The sequence below is a fragment of the Coturnix japonica genome, chromosome 8 (genome assembly GCF_054131305.1).
Source record: "Coturnix japonica strain WE chromosome 8, WE-NBRP24, whole genome shotgun sequence".
NCBI lineage: Eukaryota > Metazoa > Chordata > Aves > Galliformes > Phasianidae > Coturnix > Coturnix japonica.
In genome coordinates, this window is record NC_140670.1 from 6,673,201 (window position 1) to 6,696,505 (window position 23,305).

Below are 23,305 nucleotides of genomic sequence, written 5' to 3' on the forward strand. Positions count from 1 at the left end.
AAGCTGAGCCTCCTCTCTGTCTCAGTTCCCTCTCTGTGTAACAGAGTAACTTATTTCATATCTTACATGGCATATTGTCACTTCAGCTGCTTTAAAGATGTTGGCTGGAAATGGCTATATTATAATAACTCCATAGGAATCAAAAAAGATAGCTGTTCTGGATTGCATACCAAACAGAAGCAATCTCAAAATATTTTAAAAGAAAATTTGGAAAGTATTCTGAAGATGCCAGCTAGAAGGAATTGAACAAAGGTTTCATCTGCTGTATTGAAGTGGATTTGATAATGCTGGTAGCAAGAAGCTCACATGAATCTCTTTATTTGCAATGATTTTGCCCTGAAATTTCTTGCTTGAAAGCAGCCATTCTGTTTTTAATATTGCACTTGGCTTTCTAAATATTTCATTGGTTGTTCTTTGTTAGTTTTCTTATGTTTAGTTTGTACTGTGTTTTATCTGTGCAGCACCTCGGGCACATTGACAGGAGGCATGTATGAATAAGCGTGATAAAAAATAATTATCATGATTATTATTTGAGGCCTGCGAGCAAAAGCTTCAATCATTAAATAACTAGATTAAGTTCATCCATAAAAAGACAAAGGCTACAAAAAGAGAGCGAGCAGGCACAAAAACCTCAAAATACACTTTAATTTCTAGAATATTCCCTTCTCAGAGCACATGGGAGAAATGCTAAGGGAAATACTCTGCAACTTGTGCAAAGGGGCTGCAGCACTCAGGGCCAGAACTTGCCTCCAGGCACAGTTTGGAGCAAGACACAGTGTTAGGGCCAGTGCTGAATCCCCACTGTGTATCATTTCATTTCCATTCTGTTGATGGTGTGGCCCAGTGGGTGCTTCAGGGAAACTCAGTTCGTGACAAAGCCTGAGTTTTTTATAAAGCTTTCTGAATGTTGTCATATGCCATTCAAATGTGGTTTAAAATGGATCCTAATTACTCCTGTATTTGGGCAAGCAGGCAAGCATGGAAGTGCAAATATTTCCCAAGGGCCTATTTTTCTGGGGAATATGAGAACACAGAGCTGAAAATTAGGCTTGCATTCCACCACTCTAGTTGCCACTACAAATAAGAGGCATATGTTGGAGTTGAATAGAAAACCAATGGCCTTGTGTTCCACACCCTTTCCAGTTCTGCCTTTACAACACCTGTATTATAGCATCTCTTCATTTGTTACTGGGAAGTTCTGTGGCTTAAGTGGGCTGGGGCATTAACATTCATAGAGTTCAGAGCAGTAAATGATTTGGGCCATCTTATCTTCTCAGCTCAGATTGAGTTGTCTTTGAAATCAGATTTTCTTACATTAATGTCAGTTATTCACTGCGTAGAGTGGTTGTGTGCTGCCTGCATACATGACATTGGCCTCTGGCTTCATCCTCCATTGTTACAGTATGTGGTTTCTGATACTTGTGGCTTCTTTGGTTGTTGTTTTTTGTTTTGGTTTGTTTTTTTTTCCTATTTGGCTCCTAAGGGATAAACAATAGAAAAATAGAGAAACAGAAGAATTTTTCCCAATACAGTATTTGTATTTGTATTGTTTTTTCTCTCAAGAAGCTGATAAAATGTCTTTTATCTTTTAACTGATAATAGAATCTAATATAGCAGGATATTATGGAAGAAAAGAATGATTATGACAACAATTCAGACCGAGATGGCCTTAGAGCTCCAAATATCTCCTAGTTGTGCAGACTACCTCACTCCATCACTTGAATGGACAAAAACAATAAGGAGAAAAGCCTCACAGTGAATACTGATTTGCAAATGCAGCTTTATTGAGGAAGAAGTGCTAAGGCAGGCTGACCACTCTGCTTGTGTGTATGTGTGTTTTAGGCTTGCAAGAATACAGATAGGTTTTCCCCACTCTATCAGGTGGCTGTATATTGATCTCCAGTTGATCCATCTTTCATGTTACTATAGCATTCCATGTGTCTGCCTACTGGCTTTATTTACTTTTCTTTCGGACAGAAAACTATTGTTACGTGTCCCTACAGTATATGTCTTTCTCAGAAGAATGTTTTAACAAGGAGCCTTAAGTGAGAAGCCAGGTGGAACCAGGATTAAAAAAATAAGTATCTTCATGATGGTTACTAGTGAAGAAGCTCCCTGGAAAAAAGACAATCAAACAAAAAAGCCCTGTGAGATGATTTGCATTTTGTACCTTCTATCTGTACTGGTAACTGTCATTAGTGTAGCAGCAGGTCCTAATGTAAAAGTAATACAGGATGTTCTGTGAAGAGGTAAGATAGTGCCTGTTTTTTCATAGGCTTCCAGATCCCATGGAGTCAGATGCAAAGCAGCTCTGCAGCCAGAACAAGCAAGTTAGCTCCATATGCAAAGCTGCCAATAATTAGCAAGCGTGTTATCACAGTCAAGTTATGTCCTGTACTCTGCTTCCCATAAAACAATTGCATAAAATGAAATACTAGATCTACCCAATTTGTAAGAAGGGAAAGATGTAATTATTTTACTTGCTGTCAGCTCAGACAAGGACATAGATGAGCTTCCAGCCTTGGTAATCTACTGCATATTTTGGCCAGAAAAAAGTCTTCTTATATAATTCTTTACCATCTCCATACAAGTGGTGGTTCTGTCATTCTTGTACCACACTCATTTTCCCACCCGCTATTCACTACCATATATTCAGCATCAGCAGGATAACTTTGAATCCAAAGGCTTGCACCAAGGCATCTCTTGTTTTATATTAAATTGGATGGATAGAGAAGGATAAGAATGGAAGTCTCCAGTAGGAGTACAGGAACAACTCTTGTCCAGCTGACTTCCAGGAGTAGTGGTTTGTTGTTACAACAGACCTGTGTCACCAAGCGCTGCCAGTCACGTGTCCAGTTGGATAATCTGACTTTCACATTGCAAGGTTTGAATTAATAGCCTGCAATAAAAGTAATGGTCATCTCTCCTATAGCTAAAAGCCCAGTTCATACAATCACTTCAAATAGCTGATCTCATGGAGTAAGGTTCAGAAGCCTTTCCTTCTGTGATTAAAATGGAACCTGTTATTGGGAATACAGTGAGGGCAAGGAGATCTACCAGAGAAGCTTCACAATGCAGACAACCTGCACAGCAGTACCACAATCCTGCTGTACCTCTTTTCTTGCCACGGCCTTGCTCAACATGCTCTCGTAGCATCTGTTTTTCAGCATTAAGTATTACTGTTCACAGATCACCTTAACTGGCAGCTTTGCTGCCTGTGCTGAAGGTTGTAAGATTACAGTTTCAGTTTTGGTGAACTTAATGCAGCGTCATCTATTTCATGCTGTGGTGATGAAATCAGTCATAAACGAAGAAAGAAAACTTTGTTTGGGCTAAATTGTGATATAAGCATGTATCTGCTCTGTTGTGGATGTAGGAACTTCAGACAAGGGATGAAGCAAACAACCGTGCAGTAACATTTTAAATCATAGAAGCTATAGGTTTGTTAGTTTTGTAAAGGGGATTTTTTGAGTTTCTGATTTGTTTTTCCATGCAAGCAAGTGTTGCAGTCAATTGACTTACATGGTCATATTTTATAGTGAAACTTAGATAAAGTGTTGCCTCCGGCCACAAGGTGGGAAACTGTAAACTTACCATTTAAATTCCTGATATTTTAGAAACCAACCAACCAAGTGAAAAGAGCCTGCAACAAAATACACATTTAATATATCCAGGTTATGGCTTTTGAGGGGAAAAGTGTTGTGAGTTCTTATTTTCCTTTGAATCTAAGATGTTATCTTCATCAGCATGAGTATTTCCCTGCTAATTCTTAGTATTATTTTTTATTATGATGTTGTGAAAGATCTTCTAGAAGGAAAGAAGAGGTTTTTTGGAGATAACACTGCATATTGGATACGTTCTTCCCAATTCCTAGGCTTTATTAAGCAATGTCGTCTTCTGCACGTGTGCTCCCAGACGATGTGATACAGGAGTGTTTACTGTATCATCCTCCTGATGAGGGAGAAAATGGTGCTGCCTTAGAAAAGTTGTTTTAATGCAGCTGCCAAAATTGCATTAAAAGAAATGTAATCACATGCACTGAAGCTGTTTGCCTTCTGAACCATTAAAACCAGCCTAGGAGAAAAAGACACTGATTTAATTCGGTTTATTTATGAATAGTCATATCTTAAAGGAATAGAAAACTGTTGGTCAGAATGGGGTGGTTGTTAACTACTGTGTTTCTTTTATGTGGCAGTAATGCAATTTGCAAGCTAATATTTCAAGGAATTAAATTAGGATACCTAATAAACTAATGAATTTCAGTATGGAACACAGCTAGTTTGCTTTGATGCAGTGCTGTCAGTGTATCCAGTATGGGATATGGTATTCAGGTGAGACTCAGGTTTAGGGTAAGGAGAGGTGGGAGAAACGGGAAGATCTCCCTTTCTCTTTACTTGATTGTACATCAGGATGAGGGGGAGAAATACACCTCATATCAAGCACTTGCCTTTTGGGTCCTCTAAGAAACAAGCGAGTGGGCTTCTAGGCTTGAGAATATGCCTATGTAATGCATGCACTTTAGACATCAGTAATAATTGCTGAATCTTGTATGTGCTTCTGGTATTAATGAAGAGCCCTATGTTTTGATTTCCCAAGCATACCCATGTTCTGGCAATCAAGATGCCTCTTCAGAGCCTTTCTGTTTTCTTCTTTCTGTCAACATCGATAGCTTCTGCTGTATTCCCTGTGGTTAAGGGAAGGGTGTGAAGCTGTTTCCCAGCATCACTTTGTACCTCCGAGAAATCTGAGCAGTGTGAATCCATCCAGTCACTCCACTGCAGCTGTGAGGCTGCTGGCACTGGTACAGGCGGTAGCCTGGAGCTCTCTCTAGAGAAACCCTTGTCCTGCATAGTGAGACAGCTCTTGATAAATCAAAAATTAATAAAAAGCTGAGCAGGACCTTACCATACTCTGGGATTTCCTGGCTTTTAGTGGAACTGCTCATAGTATAATGATATCCTAACAGTCATGGTTTGAAGTAGCATTTGTCCTGAGTAGGAGCTTTGCAAGCTAGCACCAAGATGCCAAGCTCAGCCATTCCACACTTTGTTTAATTAAAAAGATACTCTTTATCATCTGAGTGCAAAGCAGCATGGCAGTGGTATCAGTACCTGTAACACCACTTGTGAAGGAAGAAAGCAATTTCTTCCCTCTCAGTCTTCATCGTTAATCTTCATTAGGATTTTTAGCTTCCAAATGTGATTGATAGAAGACGTCAGCATAGCGAACAGTTTAAAGCGCATCTGCATAAACAACAGAGGTAGTTTGTTATTTTCATTACAGGTAGAAGCGTATGTCAGTTGCCAGATGTGTTTGATTCTGACAATATGATTTTCATGCCAACTTTATGATATGTTTGATTTAGGAGAAGTGACTAAAACCTGCTGTTGGGACTGAGTTGCTGTTAAACACCAGCTGCAGCTTTTATTTTAATTAATATTGTGAGGAGTAGAATACCTCGCTTTAATTAACACATTAACCATTGGAGAAAGGTCATCGTGGCCAATCGGCTTAAAATTAGGATAAGAAAACATTCAAAAGTAGTCCAAGTGATTTATTTATTTCTTCAAAATATGCTACAACCTCTTGAGATGTTTTCAGCTTCTCTGTTTTCTTCTTTCAATCATTAACTTGCAGATTCTTTTGCTAAACTTTGATGGGTAATATCTCAAACATATTCATTAATTAGAAGTATGGAAAAACAGGATAGTGAAAAGAAAGACAGTGGTGTCAGAAAGTATAGCACATGCAGAAAGAAAAGATTTATTACACACAATAAACCCAAAAAGTTCCTTAGTTAATGGAATAATCAGCAATCTGTGACAGGATAGATAAGAGGAGGGTTGGAGATAGAATGAGAAATGCTGGTCTTGTGATTGAGATGTTCTGCTAATTCTGTGCCGTTTAACAGATTTCTCTATGTGCAGTGCTTGTGCAGGGCCAGTGTCAGCTCCAAGCAAAATAACTGCTATGATCCAGTGGCAAGTCAAGTCGTACTTGTGCAGATCACTGCAGATGACTGGAGCTGCTGAGGTGGTCCTGCGGGCGTTGTTTAGAAATAGCAGTGAGGAGGAAAAAAACAGATCTAACTCTGTTTACAGGAGAACCTGCTTTACTGATTATGATGATGAGGTTGATTTGTGGATCCAAGGTTGAGTCTCACAGAAAAAATCATCAAGTTGTTTGTTTGTTTAATGGCTATGCTTCCTAAATGAACCACTGAAACATATTAACAAGTTCTGTGAGCAGTGGGACACAGACTAGATATATGGATTTTTGTCCTCCATTTCCTATGCTTCAGCAAAAATACTTTTTATTCTGAATTACTGAATAATTAGTGAATTATTCTGAGAGCAGTAAAGCTGCATATTACTCTCTTAGAAACTAAGCAAAGCCTGTAAATGCTTTGCCTATGCAGTATTTGTAGGTAATAATTAATTACCATTAAAATCATAAATGTGGCAGTGTATCATCTAATAATAGCTTTACTGTGGCTTTACATTTCATGAGTGTTTATACATGCTATTTGTTCCATTCTTTTAGGAATTAATCATGCAGTAGTTGTGCAGGAGCAGAATCCCAGAGAAAGCATTGAAATCATTTCTGTGTTGTGATTTGAGAAGAGTTTAGTTTTCTTACTGAGTAGAAATATTTAGTTTATTCTTCTTATTTAGTAAGTTTTTTTTCTTAGCTTGTGGCTGCCATTAACCGTCATCCAGGCCCATCTCTGTATCTTTCCCCTCTTCCCCTTCCCGGGGTGTGGATCCATGGGTCCCTTCAGGCCCTTGTCACAGAACCTAGGCCGAACCAGGCCGAACCAAGACAAAGTTGTGTCAAGGAAAGGAAATAATTGTAAAGGCTGGACATATTCTTTGCTTATAGTACATTCTGTGCGTGTTATGTGGCTCTTTTGTTTTGCCTTTCTCTGCTCTTTTTTCCTCTCTTATTCTAGTAGCTCTTGAGCATGTGCTTTGGTGTGAGTAAATGGTTTCACTGATCTCAGTGGTACTGGTGTCTAATAGAGATGTTTCTTCAGGGCAGACAGAGAGACAGTGCCAGTCCCACATTAGAAGGGGAAAAGAAATGTTCCCATTAGAAATGGCATGGGAGTACATGTCAACTACCTTTCCTGTGGTGGAAATGAAACTGGCTTTAGTTTCCTTCTCCCATTAAATCCACAACTGGATATTATATTTTGCTTTTAGTTGTATCTAATATAGGACAGTTGATGGGACTCATAGATGCCACCACATTGGCAGCAATGCCTATTATCATCAAGAAAACAGTTGCCATGATAAGCAGCTGCTGCAGTGCCATTACCTGCTGAGGGGTTCAGTCACTGTTTGTTTTCATGGTAGTAAAAGTATGTAGTTGACATGGCAACGTGTTTTGTGACACATGCCAATTGATTGGTTTTTGCACTGGAGGAAAGTCCCTGCTTCTTTGAAATCATGTGTATAGCAGCTGTTCCTGTTCCACTGTTGATGACAAGCTCACATAGAGGCGCAAATGCTTCCATTGTTTGTCGCTTTTAGTGATCAGGAAATTTTTATTCCTGGTGTGAAGGGCTTCAACTCCATTTATTCAATGTAGTTTAATCTTCCAGCGCTTATAACTTCTCTTGTAGAAGCTCCCATGAGGCTTTTGCTGTTGAGGCTTTAGTTGTTTAGAATAAAGTGGACGGTATTTTTCACAGACACCGTATGAAATGAGCTTTATGTGAACTATAGAATAATATATTTACCAGTGAAGGACTTGCAAAGTGTCTATTAAGCATTCAGTGCTACTGCTGATTTCTGCTGGATTGCCTCTCGGTAAATATTTTGCTTACTGTGGTTGCTGAAGAAACCTGATGCTGTGCTTGTCACTGCGCTGAGGCAGAGTTAAGGCTGGTCAAAGAGACTTGATTTGCAGTGAAATGAAGCAGTACAGGATTTGGTCATGTCACACCAGAGAAGTTGTCAATTCAGTGATTGATTTAAGAGCTCAGTCTGATTGTTTGTGATTTTGGAGAAGGTGAAAGAGATGCATAAATTAAATCTGCAGATTGAATTCTTCTGTAGTTTAAGGTTATTAGATGTGGAGCTAATGGTTATTAGGTTATTAGATGTGGATGCTTTCCTTTAAATATTCTCTGTACTAAGGCTACTGCCATTCTAGCCATACTTTGAACAGTCTTACTGGCCTCGCTTAGTGGCTTGTCTTTAAATCCATGTACCTCACATCCATTTTATCAGATGCCAATAATATTCCAGTATGTACTGGCAACAAATGTTGTAAGTTAATGCAAATGTGTGTCTTCTATTAGAGGTGGGATAGATATTTAATTTTCAGACTCACAAGGGCTCAGGGTAGGTTAATTTTGATGTTATCCCATTACTCAGCTAATGTATTGCTCTTCTCAGTATTAGCTGTATGAGTGTTCAGGGAGAATAACTGCTATTTTTTAATTAATATTTAAGTGGGCTTCGTCTTTTACAACTTGGATCTGGTAAGACAGTGAAACTTTTCACATTAGCCTTTGAGTCACTGAGATTATCATCACCTACTGGCAATTTATATATGTGAGAGATGACTTTTTTTCCTGAACTGAAGCTAAATTTCAACTTGGGCTTAAAACTCTCCAGGGAGTGTTTTTATGTTGGAGTTTGAACTCAGGTTCAGATGTCTTAAGACATTATCTACCCACTCATAAATCTTAACTGAAACTAAAGATCCAAAGTTTGGCCATCTATGAATAATGGACAGGGGCTCAAGTCCTTTGCCTTGCTGCTCAACGCACTGATATGAAAAGTAAAGAGAACTCCATTTCTGAACTGAGGGATCTTCTGCTCATACATGTTTAAAGCTATTCTCATTAAATGATCTGTGCTGGTACACTACAATTCATGACCTCATTTGAGCTTAACTTCCAAAGCTTTTCCAGAGTTTTGCAGGCTGCTTTCACCTGCCAGTCTTCTTACATCAAATAACAGCTGTTTGCTCACTGGAGACACGTAAGATGAGAAGCTGATACTGCAAAGCTTGCCTGGCTTCAAAATCTTTCTGTCGGTAGAAGGGCTCAAGCGATCGTCAGCAACAAACACAGTTTTCCCATTTGTTCTCACTGTCTTTGCAAATATATAGTCTATAGTCTAGTGCTGAGCAATTCAGTGCAAACACTTTTCCTTCTGTTCTTGGAGGATTCTCAATTCTTTTCTTTCCACTTGTGATAGTCAGTGAAATGAATCTCTTTTCAGATAGGATTATATATGATAGGTTTCAACTCAAGGGTAGTTCTTGTGCGTACCCTTACGTATTTCCCTTCAGTACATGTTCATAGAATCAGAGAATGACCTGGGTTGAAGAGGACCTCAAAGATCATCGAGTTTCAACCCTCCTGCTATGGGCAGGGTTACCAACCACCAGGCCAGGCTGCCTAGAGCCACATCCAAACTGGAATGTTGATAAAAGCCTTATAGTTAGGAATTGCAATTGTATTTAATTCTTCACATATCATCAATTCCTAGGCTTTGGAAAAAAGAAAAAAAAAACAACACATGAAATGAAGTAATTTCAAGGTACTTAAAAAGTAGAACTTTAGAACTTGTAGTATGTTTTTCTTTATATTTCCAAGGCGCTCTGTTTTGGTAAAGTAGCTTAAAACTCTCATCTTCTCCAGGCTGCTTCATCTTAATGGCAGCCGTCACCTGGAATATTATGCTGCATTGAGCAATAATGTTAGGGTGCTGGCATCCGTAGGTAAAATAAGAACATATCCTTCCCAGGCAAATGTGGAGAAACGTGCTATGTCTGTGTGTGATGGAGGGATTAATATTAATTAAGAAAATTGATTTATTTACTTGGGAGTAAATAAATATATATATATATATATATAATATGAAATATGAAAAAAAGGAAAAGATATTGAAAGAAAAAGATATTGAAAAAGAAAATGTTGAAATAAAAGTTTGCTTTTCTTTTTGTGGGTTTTGTTGCTGTTATTTTGCTTTTGTTACTTAGTGTTTTGGGGTTATTTACTTTGATCCTGACTGATGATCGCGAGTGGCAGTTTTGGATGAACAGCTGAGGCTGCAGTTTTACAAGTTGAGTTAATTGGTCAGTAGTTACTTCAGTGCACCTGGTGACGGGTTTAGTCTGTCCCTTAGATAAGATTTGTTCACACTGTTCATCCAGAAAGTCTTTATAGCAGCTCTAGAGTCAAATAAACCTATGCTGGCAGAACCTTTTTTAGCTACATGTCTACAGCTCCATGAGTCTCTTACAAGTAGAAAAGCATCTCCAAAGAGTACAACTTAACCACTATTTTTATTGTGGCAACTATTTCTAGTAGTCTAATTATAAATGCCAGTAAACTATCGCTTAAATGTTTATTCTGCAGCATATGGTTTATGTCAATATGTGTCTGAAAAATGAAACAAACAGTTTTCAGTTGACTCCGCTTGAAGTAATTGCTACTCCACTGCAAATTATGTATCAATTGTCCTATTTATCTAGCAGATATTACTACACTGCTTAAATATTTTGGCTGGTAACGCTGTTGTGTTTAGATGGACCACAGATAGATTTACTTAAATCAATTGGTTTACACGTACTTGCCAATTACAGTAATCACACAGTGGATGTATTTATCTACAAATTGAAGGTCAGCTCCTATAAGTGTAAGTGAGGAACATTGGCTTTTTCTGCTTTACTAGCTTTATCTTTAATCACACTTACAGAGAGTCCTTAATGGGTTGTGAGATCCAATAATTGAGGTGGTAAGGTTAATGGAGCATCTTGTTATGCTGCACATTTTTGTTGCAAATAATTTTATATATCAAATGCATGAAATCTTTACCATGGGAATGAGAGCCAAGAATCTGAGTAGCAAAGAAAGGTGGGTTCAGCTAATGGCTATTCAGCAAAATGGAGAAGTCTAGGAAGAAAGAGCAGCTGCCTTTAGAGAATGACACAATGCTAATATATCACCAGTATGGGATATCCGGCTCTGAGCAATTTTGTCTATGCGATGGAACATCTGAGGGAGTTAAAATAGTATTGTTTAAAATCTTCACTTGTGATTATCTTAATTCATCCTAAAAGACAGGAGATAGCAATCTGAATTCAGTGCAGAAATATAGTGCAGGGTAATTTTTTATACCATGTAAGAACTGTTGTCCAGACCTCTCCCCATCAAGGTAGTTTCTGAGATAGTTTTTGCTATGTCGTCTGTTTGGTGAAAACATAAAGTTATTTTCTTTCTCAGACATTCACCATCTGCATGAATTTCTGCTGCAGGAACCACTTGCAAGCTTGGTTACCCGCTTTGACCCTGGCTGTGTCCTTTGGTGACCTGCCTCACTCAGAAGATCTTTCCAATGGTGATACAGAGAATCTTCTTTGTCCAGAGCAGTTCTTGTCATAGATCAAACAGGGCATTGCAGGAAGGATGTGCATCCTCAGGACATGCAATATTCTTTGTTATCTCTTGTAGGAAAATTCTGCCAGCTAAAGGGATCATAGTTGTCTTCCACACAACACCCAAGCAAAGGCTGGGCTTCCCTCCCTGCCTCCTGCTCTGATTACCTGCTTATTGGGCCAGCAAAGCACTTGATTTACACCCAGAATTTGCTCACTGCAATGCTTAGAGAATTGAAGAAAAGTGCTTTTTGAAAAGCAAGTTGTGTTGTTCTTTGGTACAGTACTGATTGTCAATAAAGTGTAACTTAGCTAAAACAAAAGCACTGATTGTCAATAAAGAGTAATTTAGCTAAAACAAGAGGCAGATTTCTGTCCAAGTTCCCACAGTTGCAGAGGCAGTAGAAGGGATCCACATTATGAAACATTATGAAAGCTAAAGTTTGCTTCTTTTGAGGGCTCACATTTTCAACGAGGATGACAGCATGAACAGTAGACATTTGTAAAGTTGTTATCAGCTGAAAGTCGCCTTAAAGTACATTAGCTAAAAACGCTGCTGCTAACGTGCTTCTACCTTATATGTGCTTCTAGACACTGAAATCTAGGCAGCAGACTGTGTGAAAAGGGTTGCCACAGAAACCCTCCGTGTGTATTCAGCACCTTTCCTAGTCATTTGTACATACAATAGACTGAAACGTGTCCTTTAACAGTCAGATTATCCATCCCCGGGATGTGAGCAATTTCATGTGATATGATGAAGCTTATTCTAAAAAATAAAGAAGGAACTAAATGTAGCATGTAATCATTTAGATCAAAATTGGAGGAAAAATGGTCCTGTTCAATGAAATGTACCAGAAACATTTAGGAGATCAGAATATAACTTTCAGGACTGTTAAACAGAGAGAGAGGACTGATACAAATTCTCTCCTTTTTTATTAGAATGTTTAATATCCAGCAACTTTCAGGGTGTTCATTTCTGTTTTACTGAAGTGGTGGAACAAGGGAAGGTAACAGATTTGGGGTTTGATGCAGCCCCTGGAGTTAGCCCAAACCCACAAGTGTGCAAAGTATATAAGGAAAAACTGTTTGCAGTCTTACTGAAAGCTGCTTAGCAGCTTAAAATGATAAAAAGTCCTTAACACAATTTAAGAACTTAAACCACTCACAATGTTAGAAGCAGCTTGTGAGTTGGAAGGGTGTTTTTAAGGGTAGAAGAGGCATCCCTGCTCAGCTGCAGCTTTGGGGATGGAGCCGGCAGCCTCACATGGTGCCTTCAGGTAAAGGGGCTCTTTGAGAACCCAACTCAGAAGGCCTGAAGGTGATGTGATGGGGAGGATGGAAGTGTGGATGGGAGGCTTTAGTTTGCAACTCAACTGCAGTTAATTGGTATTTCATATCAGAAGCATCTGAAATAGATCTTATTATATGAGGTTATACATTTATGAGACATAAATATGCATCATAATTTGAGATGCAGTTTAGCCCGTGCTGCCACTCCGTACCTGTACAGAAAAGTGAGATGTGAGGACAAAGGAAGGGAACACAGGAGCGGACATTGGTGGCTGAAGGTGAAAAACTGATATGATTCTGCTTCACACGTTTTGAAGCTTGGCCTGGTTCTCAGTATCACAGGCAGTGATTTACACCTTTCTGTGCTGAAAAGGCTGTAAAACAGGAGTGAATTACATTCAGTACTATTTGAAAATAAATGATGCATTCACAGTCACTCAAGTTGAGGCCCATTTACACTTCCAGAGTGGTATGATGAGTAAATGAAAGTTAGGCCTGTGTGTGAATGAAAAATGTCTGTTTTACCAGAGGCTGTGAAGAGAGGGAAAGAGAGAGAGGGACATGGTGGAAATTGGAACCAAGGCTTTTATTTGTTTGCTTTAAAAAGTCTTATTGATTTGAAGTCAGCTGGAGTGTTGGTATAACTTCCAGCTAATTCCACTGAGTTCTGTGAGGTGGTGCTGAGGTGGCTGACGGTTTATATTTACAACCTTAGCTTTTCCTGCGCTGGAATATGTCTATATTGGACTCCCTTTTTGTGCAAACTTAGGATCATAATATTTAACGTGGATATTATCTATCCAGAAAGTCTTTATTAAGGTTAAAAAAAAAAATAGAGCTCAGGTATCACATGAATTCAATTGAATTCAGATAGTCTTTGGTTTTCCTTTATGATGAAGATGAGAGATACTCAAATATTGCCTGGAATTGATAAATGCTTTCTGATTAAAAACAGGAATAAGTCATTTAATTAATGAAATTTCAGTGATGTAACACTAATATCTCAATATTGCTTGAATTTCAGAACATTTCAGGATCTGTCTAAGCAAATGGATATATCTTATGGTACAGTCAGAGACTCAGCGGTGTATGAATACTTTAAAGCAAAAGGAACAAACCCTCTGGAGCAGGATAACACATTTGCTGAACTGTGGAGGACAATAAGTAAGAATAATGGGGCAGATAATTGCGTATCGAACCCTTCTGAAGGCATCAGGAAGGTAAGACTGGATTACAGTGTTCTTCATTTAATTTTTGAGCTGCGTCAAATCAGTTTGCATGGAGTTAATATTGTTAAGTCACATGAATGCAGTTATATTGTAACTTACGCTTACATAAAGTTCCTTTCAGTAACTCTGCAGATAAGAGGCATCTTGTGAGGTTGTGGTTTTGAATTAAAGTACTACAGCTCAGTCGAAATCTTCAGTATTTGAGACTTTTGGAGCTGGCTGTAAAGCTTCTGTGTTTCATGGGGGTGTTGACAATACTCATCTTCAATGATCAGGCCCACGCTTACTCGCTCTTACTCTGCTGCTCTTCTCTGCTTTCCATCTTGTAGCTTAGCAAAAGCAGGTAACAAATAACAGCAAACTGCATGTGCCCTGAAGTATATTCTGGCAGTAGGTGTGCAGAAGTAGCCAGTGAAATTTTAATGTGTTTTTCCTTTAGAGAAATGTGTCCCCTTTATTTTTCAATTGATTGAAAAATCAAGCCATCCTATTTCCTGAATCCATGTCCTTTGGTGTAAGATTCCCAATTGTTTGTGTGAGTTCTGGTTAAAATCCTTTTGTCTTTTCCAATACAGGGGCATTCTGTCAATAGTTTTGGTTCCCCCTGCATTTTCTCATACCTCCCAGCTGAGCATGTGGCTCAGTTAAACTTCTTTCCTCTGTAGAAGGTAGAAACCTGGCTATAGAAAGGACTGCAATTCTTTGGTTTGCTTTTTTATATTTGCTCATCACTTTCTGAAAATGTAGGCTCCATTTCAAGACTTTCTAAGCATTTAAAGGAGACAGAAGTAGTGCCGTTATGAACTTATCTACATAGCATGACATTAAAAACAATATACGAGTAAAACAGCCATAAAAAAAAAAAAAGCACAAAAATTTACCCTTTTAGTCATTTGTTTGTTTTGTTACCATTCTTAGGTCAGCACTAAAGCTGTAAATACTCTCTTTCTGTAAGCCTATTGCATGCTGCCATTTGTTATAGCTAGATTTACCTAAGCCTTAAATGTACCTGTGGACTGGCAGGCTGTTTGAACTAGCAACTGCATTGCCTGTATGGAGCTGGCAGCTCTGTCTCTTGTAAGTAATGTTAAATGTTTCATACTGAGCTTGATCTTAATATTGTAGGGTGATTTTTATATAACTCGATCAGCTCATTCCATTAATGTCAACAATAACTGAATTTACCTCGGCTCCCAAAGCTGACCAAGGCTGCTATTTAATTAGACACGTAAATTGAGCACAGTATTTAATAACATTGTCAACTAAACATTTGTGTTTATAGTTTAAACGTTGCTCTTCCTAACTCATTGAGCTCTTTGAACAAACAGACAAGTCAGCCATATCAAATATTTTAGCTAGAAATTCTGTTTTCCTAAAGAAGAAATGGTGCCAGCCAAGGAAATCAGACTTTACATCTCTAAACACGTGCTGCTGCATGAGAGAGATGTAAATGTACCTTAGAAATGCTCTATAGGAAAAGGAAAGTCAGAATTCCTCTAGCATATACCTAACATTTTCTGAATGAGGACTTGCGTGATACAATGGGGAAAAAAAACAACCTGTTTCTCCTCTCACTTTCCATTTTCTTCAGACAGAATCATAGTTCAACAGCAGTTAAGTAAGAAAAAATACTAAAAGCCTCTTCAGTGCAGAACAGGAGAATACTGTTTATTCATGCAATAGGCGGGTATTGCCAGTGTTTGTCTCAATTCCATTTTCCTCTCTCCGTTTCCCAGACAAGTTTCTACTCCCTTTGACTGACTAAAACCAAACAGATAATAATGGAAGAATGTCCTGAATGCCACAAAAGCTTTTGGTTACCATGGAAGAGGTCACTTTCAGACATAGCACAGCCCTGTAGCCGCAGTGACCATCTCCCATTGTCAAAGCACAGCTTTTGCAGCACAAGTACAGCCACAGAGACAGCAGTAATGCGCTGCAAAGTCACATAAGTGACAGAAAAACATTTCAGAGCTGTGGGGGCAAGTTGCTTTTGTTGTACTGCTGTGGCAATTGAAAGTGGTCATTGCAGATGTAAAACATCCACCTATTCATAAATATCTCTGCATAGAGTGGGGGGAAGTTGCGAGACAAATCTCAAGTCCACACAAAGTGCTGTTTTGCCACTTGAGTTTTGTGGCACTACAGAAGAGGACTGACTAATTCTGTTGTATAGAGTTTCTTTTTGGGTCAAGCTGCAGCCAGAATGTCCCAGAAGTGTGCCTTGCATGGCTCTTGCCATGTTATCTCAGATTGACATTGATAGGGGAATTGCATACGTCCCTAAACTATTTGCAAATATGAATAAGGTGTTGATGTAATACCCCATGGCGATAATTTCCTCAGGGCGATTATTAATGATCACAACAAACCTAATAACTCGCAGCATTTCTCATTGTGAGCAGCCATTCTTGTTTTGAAAGAACAAAGTGATGTGAGCCCTGCATACTCCCATGTATGCCACTATATGTATATACATGTATATAAAGATGTACGTGAGAGAGTGAAATCGCTATTGTTGCTTTTTAAGTCTTCCTTTAATCGAGACAGTTTGTTCTCCTGTCTGGTCAATTTGGTGCCAAAATTGTTCTGAATTGGTTCTATTGGTTCTTCCTGCATATTGCTTTTGATGAAATGATCAAAACAAAGTATAGTACAAAATGTGCCTGTATCATCGATTTATGCAATAGCACAGTACAAATGCATTCCTTCCTTTTTTGCTTCCTTCAAAACGTTTCTCTCCTTTAATGAACAATGAACACTGAATGAGATCTTACTGAACAGACACTTCTCATCTTTATTTTGAGATTACAAGTAATTTAAGAGTTCCACGAAGTTGATTTTTTTTTTTTTAATATTTTTTCCCGTTATTTATTGTCCACACTGAATTTTGCATTGTGAATTATTGTGGCTCATCCGTATATTTTCATGGATACTCATAAATTTCTTCATTTCTTCACCATCATCAGCCTTTGGAGTAGGAACAAATGCTTCCTTAAAGCCCAAACGTATTACATCCTCTAGTAGCTTCTAATAATATTAATTTTAAGTAATTTCAACAGGATTAAGAGACAAGCTTTTTCTTTATTAAATCTGTACAGCTTCTCCTAAAGCAGTTTTGAAACAGAAAATAAATGTTATCCAAGCATGTTTTTGAACTATTCTTCTAATACCAGTGTGAAGGTCACTCTTTGATATTTCTCTGTTACCAGCTATATAATGGGATTGTCTACGGTGACACTCCATTTCGGCAATACATTAATGATGAATGTAGCATTATTGCACTTTTTTTTTTCCAGTGTGTAGCTTCATCATAAGTTGCAGATGAATCACAGACCTATTGGTGATAAAGCTGAAGTTAAACTTTTTTTCAAGTATTATTAGTTCTTACCAGGTGTTCTCTGAAAATACATAACTTTACCAACAGTAAGACAGGACACTTTGAAATATATTCTTCTTTCTCCCTCTATGTTGAAGGGTAACATAATGAGATTGGTTACTGCTTTTCAGAAGCGTTACTGTTATCTTTATGGTCCCTCTTATTATACCAGGGAAACAATCTTCCTTGGGCTTTTCATTTATGACAATTGTGAAGAAGAAATTTTTAATACAAGTTTCTTTTTTCTTCTGAAATCTGTGTTCATAAATCTCTTCGACTGAAGATAAATCTGGTGTCTTTGGTGTTAACAGCCCTTTCTGTAAAGAAGTATTTCCTGATATCCCACCTAAACCTCCCCTGGTGTAATTTGAGGCCATTTCCCCTCGTCCTATCACCAATGAGAAGATACCAGCCCTGCTCTCACTGTAAGCACCCTTCAGATATTGGAAGAGAGCAATAAGGTCTCCCCTTAGCCTCCTTTTCTCCAGACTAAACAGCCCCAGCTCCCTCAGTGAAAGCCAATTAAACGCCTAAACTGTAGCTTACTATTCTGTGTTTTGTTTCAGTCATTCTTTATTCAAGCTATCTTACCTATTCGCAGCTGGTGTTTACCACATTCCCTTTTACTATCTCTTTATCTATATTTTCTTTGCAGTGGTATCTGAGCCCTAGAAGATTTGGGACACTAAAACATACAGTTCAAGCTTTAAATGGCTAAGCTGTGAATGCAAAAGCATGAGGATATGAAGCTTTAATGTACTGGAGTCGTGATGCAATTGTATGGGTAGATAGATCATTCAAAAAGCCTACATATGTTTCCTGCTTATATATCCCATGGGCCAGTGCCCAGTGTCACCAGTAGTTTAGCCTGTCTGCCTTCACCGAACAATCACAACAGTACTATAGGGTTGTGAAGCATGCCAAATTTAGATCACAACTGACTGCTTAGTCATAAGGAAGCCTTCTGTGCAATCAACATGCCAATATTATGAGATCTCTACTTTTCTAAAAGGAAAATCTGTAAGAGGAAGAGATTTTGAAAGAGAAATATCTTCCCTGAGGAAAAAGGAATCTTTGGGGAGTCAGTTTTTGACAATTGGAGAGGGGAAACAATTCCATGTGCATTATTTCTGGAAGTTAAGAAATACTCTTAAATAAGAGTTTAAAACTGAGATGCCTGTTTATGTTGAAATGTACAGGCTAACAGAGAAATGCTGCTCGATGGATATGATGCCACTGGGTAAAATTGTTTGTCATAAAAATACTAAATTAATACAGAGAGACTCTGTAAACCCTTCAATGACCACTTGTATTCATAGGATATAACTTAGGATAGCAAGATTGCAAGTGCAAAAGAAGTAGACCTTGTCCAAAGATCTGCTGTGTAACCTTGAAAGTCAGTGTACAGAGCTGTTCTACATAAAATGAAGTGCAGAAAGCAGGGACTTGAATGGTGGAATCAATAACATGATTTTCTCTAGACATTGCCTTATAATTGAAATCGAATATTTGAGGAAGACTGTGTTCCTCAAGAATTACTAAGAAAAAGATGAGGAATGTAGGACATGTTGTCGATGTTCTTCTTTTGTAAACTGTTAATTTGAGCAGATGATTTATGGAACAATTCTGAAACAGCTAAAAGATGCAGCTATTAAAAAAAAAAAAAGAGGAACAAGCAAACAGAAACCAACAAGAAATCAAAGACATTTTAGCACTGCAATGTAGGTGAAATCTTTTCTGGGTCTTCATTCTGTATGTATATCAGACAAGCTTTTGTTCCCTAGTAACAACAGATTTTGAGCAGATTTTATATAGGGTAAAAAAATGCTGTTGTCTTTGGTCCCATCATTGCGTGGCTTTTAGAGCTGAAGCACTTGCACACAGTTTTCTATCATAGATAGCAAGAGCCTGTGTACTGTTTACCATAGAGCAAAACCTGAAACGTGCAGCCAGGAGCACAAAGGGAGGGGAATGCCCGTTGCCCCTGAGCAGGTAGGAGGCCTGTCAGCACTGTCACAGGCATGGAAACATAAAATGAGTGTTGTTAAAGTCCATCAGAGGAAGAGCAGAGAGCAAGATGCAGAGGCTTGCTGCTAACAACAAGGTTATTTCCAGGTACATGACCATTCAGCAAGTACCTTTGAAAAATGCTTTAGGCTTCCAAGAGTACATGTTGCCATCTGAATATAAGCTAAATACGGTGAGGAATCCCTTTCCTTGCCATCCTTTATTTTTTTTATGCATCTTTGTGCTGATAGATTGAAACCTTTTCTGACTCTCACATACAGTAAACAGTGATTTATTTGTTGCTTCCTCCTCTCTTTCACCAGTACTAGTCAGGTAGATGGTCAGCGGGACTGCAATACGGATGTGGAAGTCATGCAGAACCATCTCAGTGAGAGATTTTTTGTGACCAAGCTTGTATAATTAGTCATGTTAGTTAAACCAGTTTAACAGTAGGATCTCATGGCTCCTATTTGTATCCTGTAATCCCTGTGCTATGTTTTAGCTTTAAGTGATTGTTTTTGAGCTGGAGTAGCAATAGAGAAGCAACATACATTAATTACTGTTAATCTGAACTGACTGAGAGGTAGCAGGAGAGAAAGAGGAGCTCGGCTGGCCAAACCCCACAGTGCTGGTATGCATTTGAAAAATACATTTTCTAAGTGGTCAGTACAAGATCATTTGAATCTTCCCAGAATTGAAGGCTATAATGTGTTGTTACTGTGGTTTAGTTCAGGAGGAAAAGAATTTGGGGGGGTCTTGCATCGATGTTGACGGAATGTAAAAGAGAAAAGGAGGTGAATTGTGGCAAGTAATTTACAGCACATCCAAAAACATACTTTTCAGTTTTGTTTCCCTAGATTCTATCTGTTACATGATAATTCACCCATCTGATTTATTATCATGTTTAAGCAACTGTCAAGAACTTCAGAAAGCTATGATTTATACTAAAGCATGGTGAAATTAACTTAGTTGCTCAACTGAGGAAATTAATTTAGTGAGCCTTATAGGCTTACAGGTCAATTCTTTAACTGAGATTACACAAAATGGAAAATATATGGAATAATGTCAGTTGCAGCCATTGGCAAGGAAAGTTTAATGATTAAGTTTCCAGACTTCAGCTTCCTGTCTTGCTTTGCTTTGAGCTAATGAAATCAGCCAAAGGTGAGACTTCATTGTTTATTTTGGTTTTTGTTTCTTAAAAAGGAAAAAAAAAAAATGTCTTGGAAATCTGCAGTCATGATTATTCATATATTTGCATTGGCTGTTCCCATCCATCTGTTCTTCTTTTGTGCTCTATATATTCACTAGAGACTAAAGATCTTTAATACTTAAATTTATTGGGAAACCGATGATTACTTTAAACAAACAAAATGATCTCTTTTTTCCTTACTGAATTCCTACTCAGACATTTTTCTTACATCTTATGTTAAGTAAGGTGATTTACATTCATCATATGCACTGCATGCAGACATTGGTTAGAATCCCAATTAAGGCTGACATTTAAGGACATCTGCATGAATATGTGCTAAAATAGAACAATATTTGCCCCAAAATGGAGTTGATGAGATGCTGGTGATTCATCTCGTCTGTGGGAAAGAAAAGGAAAAAAGAAAGAAGGATTTCTTTTTAAGCTTTGAGTACGATTTTTGTTACAGGACTAACGTTGCTCTTGGAGGGTCCTTCTTTCACTTTACACATTTACTTGAGGGAATCTGTAAAGTTTCCATTTTGGTGACTGTGATGATTAGGAAGCACCACTTAGTGCTCATCCTGTACCTGTCTAGTTACATAAAGGTATGGAGCTGGTTCCACTCCTGCTAATCCATGTCTCCTACAAAACATACATCAGATTTCATCAGTTAAGGCAATGGCTTTGATTTATAATTAATCACCTGTTATGTAAGCCCTGCCTAAACTTACAGCAGGCTATGTCATCCTATGCTCTCTCTGTCTATTAAAAATGGAAGACATTTTAGAGAGGTTTGAAGTAGATGATGTACTGCTGGGAAAAGCATACATGAGGTAATGTGGGGAGGGAAGACTGTTAAAAATGTATTAAGATGCTGGAGGTCTACAGATGTGACCTGGTGAAATACCAGCATCGGGCTTTTTGTTTTTTCTTGTTGTTTTTTTTTCCCTCCTATCTAAAACTGTAGTTTAGTTTAGATTTTGTTGTGCTCGTGTTGTATTTACAGGCAAAGAAAGGAAATTATGCATTCCTGTGGGATGTGACAGTGGTGGAATATGCTGCGCTGACGGATGATGAATGCTCCGTGACAGTCATTGGTAACAGCATCAGCAGCAAAGGATATGGGATTGCACTCCAGCACGGAAGCCCCTACAGAGATCTATTCTCCCAGAGGTAAACCTAAACAAAGTTCATTTTATAGGATTCTTCTCCACAACCAGCATGGCATCCCATTGATGGTTCACTCCAGTTTTGACAGTGACAATTTGCTGAATACATTTAATTCTCTTCCTACAGCGACAAGCAGAAAGGTTAGGAGTTCAGGCTTCAACAAAACTGCTACTTCTGCTCTGTGTACTTCCGTTTAGGGAGGAGGGACTGGAGATGGAGATGTAGCTTCACATCTCTCAGCAGCACTGGCTCTGGCAGAAAAAGGACCGGAGTCTCCCCAGAGCTCTGTATGAGCCAGGGGAGAGATCAGAGAGAGATTTCTGATTTATACGTTTTTCAGGCTATGAAACAATTTGTTCCTCCGTACAGCAGGCAAGTAATGATATCCCAGTTTATCCTTTAGGGTGGAGAGACATGCTGAATCTCACAATAGTACAGGAAAACTTGATTATTGCATGGCATTACTACAGTATCTGTGGCCATTTGGTGGTCTGTGAGCATCTTTTTCATGTCTGCGTGTGCACTGAATGGAAGACGTGCAGTTGGGCAGGCATGCGTGGCCCTAGCAGAAGGTGAGTGGGTGCACTGCTCCAGACAGGAAGCTGGAGCAGGATTTCCCCATCTCACTTGTTCTTTCTATGAGGGAGTAAAGCACCAGCTGCATAACCAAAGAGAAAGAGTTGTTAGTAAACAGCAAAAATAGTTATCAAACCAAATCCAAAGTGAATCATTCTTGGAGAGAAAGGACACTTCACAAGAGGGAAAACAGTGATTAATTAACAACTGTTAACAAAGTAATTCAAGCACGAAGTATCAGCACTGAAGTAAAACCCTTTTGAATAAACTGCGTTTGCTGAACTAAATGAGTTGGTTGCTGCTTAAGCACATTTGTATGAAGTGGTGCACAAATAGCATGTTTAGTTGCCTGTGATTTTGAAATTATTGTGGGAGAGCAGCAGTGAAATGGGCTGCATATTTCACTAGTGGGACCAGCTGCTGCATCTGACTGTAGCCAGACCAGCCGTGACTAACTGTGGAATATGGTGATTTCCCTTGGGAATGCTTCTTCCCTTTGCAATGAAATTTCTGGCAGTCATCCTTCCTCTGAAGTTACCCACTGAAGTTTCCCTGCCGTTGTGAGCAGAATGATACCCCGTACAGCAGAGTTTCAGATTAATACTGCCTGGGGATGGGGGGTGGCAAGATGGATTTTTGAACTGTGAGTCACTTCATGTAAGAAGACGATACTGCAAAAACTGTGGAAAAAGATGTAATTGAATGTAATACTTGTGTATGTTTTTGAATTCCTGCAGGATCTTAGAGTTGCAAGAAACTGGAGATTTGGATGTTCTTAAACAAAAATGGTGGCCACGGATGGGACGTTGTGACCTGAATAGCCACACAAATGCACAGACAGATGGGAAAGCTCTCAAGCTGCACAGTTTTGCAGGCGTGTTCTGCATTTTAGCTATAGGCCTTCTTCTTGCCTGCTTGGTGGCAGCATTGGAGTTGTGGTGGAACAGCAACCGTTGTCATCAAGAAACACCGAAAGAGGTCCATAACTTTTATTCTTATCACAATTAGAAAATAAGTAGAAAACACAAAACAGAGAGCAAGTGCAAGGTGGGATTTTAGGTGCTC

General features: G+C 38.6%; 1 protein-coding gene across 5 annotated transcripts in view; it reads left to right on the forward strand.

Annotated features, from left to right (window-relative positions):
• The window catches only part of GRID1 (glutamate ionotropic receptor delta type subunit 1), a 474,308-nt gene that overhangs the window by 429,945 nt on the left and 21,058 nt on the right, over positions 1–23,305 (forward strand). For all 5 annotated transcript variants that reach the window (XM_015865985.3, XM_032445261.2, XM_085555004.1 and 2 more), the window contains 3 exons: positions 13,715–13,910; positions 21,501–21,667; positions 22,978–23,218. In XM_015865985.3, coding sequence (XP_015721471.2) covers positions 13,715–13,910; positions 21,501–21,667; positions 22,978–23,218 — 604 coding nt within the window. The remainder of the gene's footprint in view (positions 1–13,714; positions 13,911–21,500; positions 21,668–22,977; positions 23,219–23,305) is intronic.